Source organism: Orussus abietinus, unplaced genomic scaffold (assembly GCF_000612105.2).
Source record: "Orussus abietinus isolate OABI.00-Male unplaced genomic scaffold, Oabi_2.0 scaffold32, whole genome shotgun sequence".
NCBI lineage: Eukaryota > Metazoa > Arthropoda > Insecta > Hymenoptera > Orussidae > Orussus > Orussus abietinus.
The window spans coordinates 93446-103782 of NW_019394330.1; the positions used below are offsets into that span (position 1 = coordinate 93446).

A 10337-nucleotide genomic window follows, 5' to 3' on the forward strand; every position below is an offset into this window, starting at 1 on the left:
GATAAACATCGATGAATTAGTTATATATAGCTGACTCGGATATAAGAAGAGTGAAGAGCAAAACTGTGTAAGCGCTTTAAAAATGACCTGTTTCCATGTGAAGCTAGTTTTAATACGAAGGTAATGACTGGTTACCATAAATCAGGTCTAAGAGATTGCTCGCGATTAATTGGGAAAAAGTAACTAGATTGGAATCGATATCCGTAATAAATTTGTTGGGCACTAATAAATTGCAATATCTTAAACGGTTAATATGTGCCAGAAAGGCGTGATTGTAATTAACCCATTACAAATAAAAAGTTCAGATTATTTTGTCAAAAAGCAGAAGGTAGACCTCACTTTTTGTGTGTTCCATTTCGTATGTTGGTTGTTCAATATTCCTGCTCCAGAAATTTATTTAATTGAAATTCACCCAGCTGTTCCATACCGAACTATTTACAATATAAGATGATAAATTCCAAAAGAGAATTTTTCATCCCCGAAATTTCGGAGCACACTCACAACAAAAACCATTGATCTTAAAGTGATTTAAAGATAGACGTATCTTAACCTAAACTTTCAGTATTAATTTCATTCGTTGAAAAATATTACTTCGATATCACTGGGTTACGTATCTTGAACCGTCACTTCGTAACATCACCTAGCTTGTAAGTCACGTGGACTCAAAGTTGTAAAAAAAAAAAAAGTAGACACGAAATGACTCGCAGAAGTCTGAAATAAGAGGTTTGTTATTTCTTTTCGTAAAGACCGAAGTGAAGATGATTTCGCTGAGCACTTTGTGCTCGGCAATCGCGTTCGATCTTCCGTCTTCGTGAGTTATGAGCCCTGACAAATCCCGTGTGTGCTGGTCGTTAGTTCAGGGAGATTTCCCGGAAACAAATTGCACCAATCGCTTGCAAGTACTTGCAAGTGCTTGCAAGGATGAGCCTCCAAGATCAACCAAGACCTCCGACATCGATTTGCGCGGATTGGGTCTTCCGCTTACGTGATGCATCGATTCCTCTTCTTCGTTTGATCTATAGCTCGGTTTCTTCGCGAGATCGTCATTTGTGTTTGCGATGCTTCCCGGAATACGTGATTGAGATTTAATCACCATATGCGATTGGCGGTTCTGCCATTATTGCCGTCTAATGAGTTTGCCTTTCAAAGACGACCGTGTTGTCAAGGTCTAATTGTCAAGATTGGAAAGCGCTGGAAGGTCTTCCGATTTTTTTGTTAGAAATATCAGGAAACTGGGTTTTTATCCGTGGAAACCGAAAAAATCTAGCCGAAAGAATTCACTGTTGAAAAGTAATTAAAGAGCTTCTTAAGCGTCTTGAATATCCCTCGCGTAAAGTGATGACGTTGAATAGAGAATTATGGCATATACCAATCACCCTTGTAATATAATAATATTAGTTCTTTAATTGCACTTGCTAGAAATTTAATAAAATTCCACTATCAAGGAGGAAAGTGATGAGATACATTATCAAACTGTTGTCAATTTGAATAGTTCCACGGTACAAAGTCATACCATAATTTAATTCGAAATTGATACATACATTTTTTAGGGTTATATTTTCAAGGTAACGAGGTAACTCAATTAACCGGATAATTTCCACGTAACACGCGTGACACGGTGAATGTTCTACCTCTAACACCCCGTCGAGAAAGTATGAGGTACCGTGCAATATAAGTATTTAGAATAACTTCAACGTGTAATAACCTTAATAAACGTATAATAAACCGGGGGAACTTCACCGTGTCTTAATGGGCCTCCTTTTTACGCTTCTCGAGACTATTCGTATTTGCATTACTTGACATGGGTGTTGCGAAGTGCACGGCAGGTATTGCGTGAGCAAGGCTCACCTTAATAAAGGAAAATGCGCCGGGCAGGAAAGGTACCTCTTAGTGGTTAAGAGAGTGTACTCTTGGATATTCTTTTCTTACCTTCCTCCGTACAGCAGCCTAGAAGCGTAACGACGTTTGGATGGTTCCCCAATTGCTGCATAATTTCGAGCTCTCGCACCAGATCCTCCTTTTCCCTGGCGGAAGCACCCTGTTTTACAGTCTTTACAGCTACCAAGCGAGTCGTACCTTGATGACCGGTAAGATCATCAGCTTCGGCTTTCCAAACCTAAGAAGAAGTGCATAAAAGTGCATCACGTACCGCAGATTACGACACGCATGAAACAATAAACAGTACTGCTAGCAATAATTGGTCGGGCACAAAATGGATTTTGAAAAGTACATACGTCCTCCGATTAATTTAAAATCCTTGGTATTCCTAGTGAATTACCATCAGCATTAGATTACTCCACGACGTACATTTTTCCTCGAAAATAATTAAAAGTGAATCTAATTAAATACTTAATCGCTGTATTTTATGAGAATTACAGGGAATAGCAAGGATTTTATTTCCACACGTTTCGATAAAGCTGTGGTCTAAAAAATGTACCCAAGTTCTTTACTGTTGAACTTTAGGATTTTCCACATTTTTAGAGGCCTTTACTCATGCTCCCAGCAATTAAAATACTAAAAGAAGGCTTAAGCTCCTGGACGTGAATCACGTTCAACGAAATGCAACATTTTTTACCCCAGACCCAATTACGCGTTCCCACAGTAAATGACCGGTAGTATTTTTCACTCGGAACATGATGGCTAGCTCGACACTGACAAATGTGGGAGTGAAATCCATAAAATGAAGATTACAAACAATTCCACGGCAAGATAACAGTTTTTACGGTGGGACGGTAGGTTCGAGCTGCAAACCAGTTCGAGGCAATCGGTGGATTAATCTCCACTCGATGTAAACGAGATAATAATTTAACATAATCCAAGATTAGAGGATAGTTCCCTGGAATTCTTAACGAAGGAGACATTCCCGAGGTGGTCCATCTGCCGGAGGTCAATAACTTTATCTACGCCACAAAAAATGAACCTGCGCAACACTATATCACATGCCAGATTTTCGGTTCCAAGTGTGTATCGGTACACTGTCAAAAAAATTATGTTAATTTTATAACATCGTATCAAATAAAAAGTATAACATGTGTTACAAAATATATTACCCATGTATGTAAGAAAATGATAAAATAGTAGGATAAAATTGAAAACTCATCTCAGGAAATGATAAATAAAGCGTATTAAGTGGCTCATTAATATAAAATAAATTCCTTTCTCTTACTAAAAGTGTATGAATTTTGTTAACAGGGTGTGGTAATTTCATATGAGATTTTAGGGGCGGGATGAGATCGACTAGACTTACTAAAAGTGTATGAATTTTGTTAATAGGGTATGGTAATTTCGTATGGCATTTTAGGGGCGAGATGAGGTCGACTAGACTTACTAATAGTGTATGAATTTTGTTAATAGGGTGTGGTAATTTCATATGAGATTTTAGGGGCGGGATGAGATCGACTAGACTTACTTGGCCGAAGTTCCCTTGACCCAGCACCGTCTGTAACCTGAGTTTATCCCTAGGGAACTCCCACCTCGATTCCTGCTGCGGTGGTGGCGGCGGCTTTTCCGCTTCGTGACACTGCAAATCGAATCGTTGATAGTGGACTCGAGTCGACAGCAAAAAGGGTTGACTGTCGACGGGACGTATTCAAAGATCACTCACCAGATGCTGTATCCTAGGCAGCTTCGTAATCGCTTTCTCGATCGACGTCTTGAAGTCTCCACTTTCGAGATTCAGAGCGTTCTTTCTGCAGCTTATCTCGGACGACGTGTCCGATTCTTCCAGCACCTGCGTTTCAGATTCATCTATCAGAATGATTTATAATCCGCCAACCGAAATCTATCTCTTCCTACTGCTATACTTTTATTACAGGTTTCCTTTTCATTTTTCTACGTTTAACCGGCTATTGAGAGTTCGATGCGACAGACTTTCTTTTGTATTTCTACAATCGTTTTCAATTTTTATGGTCGTACTTTTAGAGGAAATGACATTTCATAATTGTCCTAATAAAAGTTTCCTTAATATAAATCATTTCCAATGTCCCTCAGAACGTGGCATTCTTTTAATAAGTATTTAATTAATAAATTTCTTGCTTCTCTTAAAAACTTTGCATCACATGCGAGCACACTTGCACTTGCATTATTGCACTTGCACGTGGAATTCTTTTAATAAATATTTATTTAATAAATTTCTTGCTTCTCTTAAAAACTTTGCGTCGCATGCAAGAGCACTTGCACTTGCATTAATGCACTTGCACGTGGAAGGTCCTTGCATTAACGATTCAATATCACACTTGCACTTGCATTATTGTACTTGCACGTGGAATTCTTTTAATAAATATTTAATTAATAAATTTCTTGCTTCTCTTAAAAACTTTGCATCACGTGCAAGAGCACTTGCACTTGCATTAATGCACTTGCACGTGGAAGGTCCTTGCATTAACGATTCAATAACACACTTGCACTTGCATTATTGTACTTGCACGTGGAATTCTTTTAATAAATATTTATTTAATATATCTCTTGCTTCTCTTAAAAACTTTGCATAACATGCAAGAGCACTTGCACTTGCACGTGGAAGGTCCTTGCATTAACGATTCAATAACAAAGAAGCTCCAAGCGATCGGACGGAAGATCATCAGGACGACCGTCCGGAACCGAGGAACAATGTTACGATCCGCTTATTAGGACGCACGCAATAAGAGATTGCGCAACCCTCTCTACCCGGTCATTATCGGATAATTATCCTGACTGGCTCTTTGAGGATTGCCGGTGGTCCTATAAATCAGTCCGACATCGCTCCTCGGGCCGAGAGGCTCCGACGGAATTTCCACCGCTTTACCTGGACATTCGAGGAAGCATTATGCTACCAGAAAAACACGCTTATGGTAATTCACAATGCCCCTGCATTAACAATCCCCCTTCGATCCAAATTAACCACAATCGAATAATTTGTGTTACGGTTGGAGTAAAAAAAAAAAGAAAAAAAATGGACCTATCAAACCACGAGGAAAATTGCTTCCGATGACAACTCCAAGCAACAAGGAAAACCTTATCGCAATTAATGTTAACCTTTTTGCGACATTTTTCTCAATTTATTCACCCTGTGAACGAATTATTTAGTTTGATTTTATACCCCCCATAAACATTGTCGACGAAACGTCTTAATACGATTATTTAATCATTATTATTTATGGTTTAGATTGTCTGATCAACATTTTTTTTTTTTTGGGAAATTGAACTTAAATTATGATATTTATGAAAATTTTTCGGTGCCTCCAATACGTACAAATCTTCGTCAATTTATTTTACACCGTATAATCCTAATTTCATCGAATTCCGGTTTTTCTTTTATTTGCGTTACTAAATCGAAGGTTATTAATTCAGAAATTACACTGCTATTGTAAATTCATAAATAATTTACTTATAACAGTAAGTGATGATGTTCTTGGTACAAAGTCGTTGAAAAATTTGTTAACCCATTTCGGCACTTCCAGTCGACCGAATGTAAGTTATTATTCAAGTCGAATTCTCGGGAAGAATAAATAACCGAGTATCATCGACTCGGACGAAGAGGTTTTTTACGGTCTCCTTTAAGTCCATTCCGCGAACTAACTGTAAAGCGGAAGGGGAATCGGCAAACTGAAGAATATTTGTAGAACGGGACTGAGAGGAATAAACGGGCATTTTTTAGTTCCGCCGAAACGTTGCCAAACAATAAATCCTACAAGAAATTTATACATTAAGATGGTGTAAAAGTGTGAAAACATCCGAAAGCTGAATCATTAATGAAACTTTTAAAAAACTGCATGTACCGATTCGCTTCAAACTTGACAAGATGAACATGGAGGCTACAAGAAAGGTCTCGACCCTCATGAAATTTCATTTTTTAATAAAAATGTTGGATATCTATAAACAAATTTAAAAAAAAATTGAAATTTTTTGGGCGCCAGGACCTTCCTTATAGTCTCTATATTCACGTTGTCAACTCTGAAACGATTCGGTACAGCCAGTTTGGAGAAAAGTATCATAAACGAGACCTCTTTGACGCCACTTTCACGTCGCCTTATCAGTGAATAACGAACGAAATCCAGTTGCAGCAAAAAGATGGCTGGAAAGTGCTCTTACGTTCGCAAAATCAAATATCGAGGTGGAATCCGCTCGCAGGAGGAAGTCGTACTGGGTTTCATCCCGAAAGTTAAATCACGGCGCAGAACGGAAGGAGGAAAGACCGTCAGAGGAGCGTATAGAGAACGAGCCCGCTATCGGTAAGCGAGGCCCTTTAACGCAGAACGAATCCGATCGTAAAGTCGCCGAACATAAATTAAATCGGACTCGACAGCCAGGAGGGAAGAAATGGCTGGCCAAAAGTGAGGAGCGAAAGGCGCGGACGAAAACGCGAGGGCTAAACACGGGCCTGGTAAGAGTATCCGAAGAAGATCCTCGGAGGATCCGAAGAAGATCCTGGGAGGGTCCAAAGAAGATCCTGGGAGGATCCAAAGAAGATCCTGGGAGGATCCAAAGAAGATCCTGGGAGGATCCGAAGAAGATCCTCGGAGGATCCGAAGAAAATCCTCGGAGGATCCGAAGAAGATCCTTGGAGGATCCGAAGAAGATCCTGGGAGGATCCAAAGAAGATCCTGGGAGGATCAAAAGAAGACCCTGGGAGGATCCAAAGAAGATCCTGGGAGGATCCGAAGAAGATCCTCGGAGGATCCGAAGAAGATCCTGGGAGGATCCAAAGAAGATCCTGGGAGGATCCAAAGATCCTCGGAGGACCCAAAGAAGATCCTCGGAGGATCCGAATATCCTCGAAGGATCCTCAGAAAATCCTCGGAGGATCCTCAGAAGGTCCTCGGACGATCCTCAGAAAATCCTCGGAGGATCCTCAGAAGATCCTCGGAGGATCCAAAGAACATCCTCGAAGGATCCTCAAAAGATACTCGAAGGATCCTCAGAGCCTCGGGAGATCCACGCAATCGATAGGCGATCGGAAATTCGCACCTTGAAGGCGCTCGCATATCCTCGTCCTTGAGCTAATCCCGATAAAGATAATTCCCCTAGAGATATGACTATCGTTAGCGATGGTCACCTCCACTAGGTTCCCCGAAGCCGGGACCATCCAGCGGATCTAACGTGCTGGAAGACAATGACGAAGACGAGCTGCCGCCACGTCATCCCCGGGATGAGCATTCCCATACAATGCCCGGGCATCATCTCTCGGCACCCCGCGCGTCCACTCGGCCACTGATCTCTGTAATGACGGATTACGATCTAGGCGCAGAGATGCGACTAATGTGCGTTCCTCCACGGTGTAACTGTCATTCCCATACTTGCGGCAGATACCCTGGGAGATGTGACGTACTTGATAAAGGCATTTATTGGAAATCTCTGGGGTTATTAGGCACATCGACATGGCCGCGTCCGGTGCGAGATGAAGGCCTAGGGAATCTGTGCAATTCTTCTTTGCCATGGAGATCCGACAATAATTGGCTTATAACACTTGCATATCCGATCGTAGATATGTTGTATCTAATTAAACGTCTATTTATGGAAAAGTCAGAGAAAATATTATTTCGTTTGTTCCGACACGTTTCTGGAAATATGTAGGATGTATATATTGAAGCGAGCTAGAGTAAAGTTAGAGACGTCGTGTGAGGGTTTTCAGAGATGCACGAAGCTAATGTGACATTTTTTTTCACGCTGAAATCTTGGGCAATGAACATTCGTGGAAGTCGTTCGCTTTATTACGAGGTACATCTTCTCTGGGATAGAATTTCTTCGACATATTTGATAATTACGTTTCTTTACCCGCTTTAATGATTAAGACCAGTCTCTTTCATGATCTGCGAACCCGGCAGATCGACTACACATCCCCTTCCTATGTAATTACATTCTCAAAGCGGAAGACAGAACATGACTATTCCAGACCCTACATTTAACGCCCGTTCGTTACTTTCGTTCTTACTTTTTTGTCCAAAGTAAACTACTTTGCTCCTAATCCTCATCCATTCTTTAATACCTCACGGCTGAGCATCGGTTTCGTTAGACCGGTCGTTTTACTGAATTTAAACATTAAATGGGAAATGATTCTAAAGGAAACGGGTTAACGATTACAGGAAGTGACAAACCTCCTTAAAATCAGCCGTAAACATATTTTGAAAGTGGATCACGGAACGGGACCACATCCCACATCCTACATCCAAGACATATCCCTTTACTTTCACCGTCACTTCCAAAGTGAAGCATTTGCATATCACGAGCGTCAGCATCCATGTGGTCCACTCCGAAGAAGACCCGTGCTACCACGGCTATATAAGTTTCACTTAAAAAAATCTACCCAAGCCCACTTTTCACATCACCTTAAGGTGAATGCTTTCTGAGACTCTAAATAACTACAGAGGGACCCCCTGCGCCATCTGTGATTCCCAGGTGAATTAAATTTTCACTCCGAGACCTCGCATTCCCATCGTTTTAGCATAAAAGCGCATACAACACTTTTTGTGCCTATAGCCTATTCAAATGCGAGTTTACCAATTACCAGAGTGTTCTAAATCGTCGTAAAATTGTCCTGAACCTTTCGTTTCTCATATCAGAGCCCTCGATAATTGTACATCGATCGAAATACGAGAGCTCGACGCCATTTTGGTTCTGGTCATCCATGTCATCCAAAAATCCTAATTTTGAATGCGTCAGGACAATTCTTAGATGATCACGATGTGTCAAAGTTTCGGACAGTAGTCCAATACCCTTAAAAAAAAGTGTTTTATTCGAATCGACTGATTTGAAGGGGGTTTCACTTCACCTTAAGGTTCGGGGACAGATCGTTCGGCGACCCACGGAGGCCGCGTCGTCCTTTTCACTCGAAACGAGGGAGAATCGCGCGTGGCGAAGGCACGAGGTTGATAGATTTGACCGGCGGATTGTGATTTACGCTCCGCAGTTTAGAACGAGTTTTACGGGCGATCGCGGCGCGGCTTGTCGCTCGCGATAATTCAGTCGCTCCAAGCTGGCGCGGCGCGGCGCTGCCATCGCCGCTAATTGCGCGCCTCGCCGCGTCGATATCCCCCGACGGATCCGCTGGGAAGTTTTCTCGCGGTCACCGACGGTGTACCCCGTCGACGACGCCGATGTTCCCCGACGTCGACGACTCTCTCGCCGTAACGGGTCCGGGACTCGCCTGGACGCGATAACGAGCACCGGTGCAAATGATTTGCCCTAGCCGACCCCCAGGGTACCGACCAAGAGCAAAGAGCTCGGTACCGTTACCACCTAAGCTAATCGCTTTCCTGGGCAAATCGAAGTCGCCGATCGGTAGCTGGGAAGAAGATAGTTGTTCCACAGATGGGTTTAACGGTCTGTTATTTTTCAGATGACGTCAACGACGCAGGGAAATTTAATCGTTATTAGTACATTATCAAATTCTTCCAACTGTTGCATCATCTGAAACGTGTCGCGATGTCGACGTTTATGTTTGTATTGACTGTTGTTGACGTTAGGTTTTAGGGTAATATATTGTGAATTGCAGGAAATGGTATATTCTATTTGTCGTTTTAGTGATATGATAGTTGTTCCACAGATGGGTTTAATGGTCTATTATTTTTCAGATGACGTCAACGACGCAGGGAAATTTTATGTTTATCAGCACATTATCAAATTCTTCCAACTTGCATCATCTGAAACGTGTCGCGATGTCGACGTTTATGTTTGTATTGACTGTTGTTGACGTTAGGTTTTAAGGTAATATGTTGTGAATTGCATGAAATGGTATATTCTATTTGTCGTTTTAGTAAAATGACATTTACCCTTGACACTCGGGTATATCGGTAGAGTTTCCTTAATTCCTTTCTCGATTAATGGTAGCGGTACCGGTTTTCGAGGTGAAAGTAATGACTTTCTATTTGCCAGGATTCTGTTAAAGTTGCAGATTCATGAGGAATTAAATTATATAATGTTTGCCATTCTTAATTAGAATTAGTTCCGATTAAAGAGACGTCTATTCCACTTTCGAAAAGCCACTACCGCTCTGAACAAACTTTTGCCGAATGTATCCAGTCTGTAAAATACATTGTTATATAATTTTTGTATATATATTGTATATATTAATATATAATTTTTGTACTAGAACGATGTACCTATAATGCATTTCATGACTATCAACGACTTTTACTTATTTATAACAGTTATGTTAATTAATTACTCGACTTGTTCTGAAAATCAACACAATTTTCTGGAATTTTGCGTCTTTCTTGATTCTTTTCAAAACGAAATTTCTATTATACTCCGAAGTTTCACTTCTAAAGGTTAATAACTCCAAGTTAATAAGCGATATTACTTTTTCCTTCTTTATCAACCTAGTGTGCAGTATTATTAATCTTATTATTCAAAGGTTATTG

At 40.9% G+C, this 10337-nt stretch overlaps 1 protein-coding gene across 3 annotated transcripts in view; it reads right to left on the reverse strand.

The window, feature by feature from the left end:
• The window catches only part of LOC105703850, a 210809-nt gene that overhangs the window by 19022 nt on the left and 181450 nt on the right, over positions 1-10337 (reverse strand). For all 3 annotated transcript variants that reach the window (XM_012432554.2, XM_012432553.2, XM_012432556.2), the window contains 3 exons: positions 3605-3730; positions 3410-3520; positions 1930-2116 (listed from right to left, as the gene is read on the reverse strand). In XM_012432554.2, coding sequence (XP_012287977.1) covers positions 1930-2116; positions 3410-3520; positions 3605-3730 — 424 coding nt within the window. The remainder of the gene's footprint in view (positions 1-1929; positions 2117-3409; positions 3521-3604; positions 3731-10337) is intronic.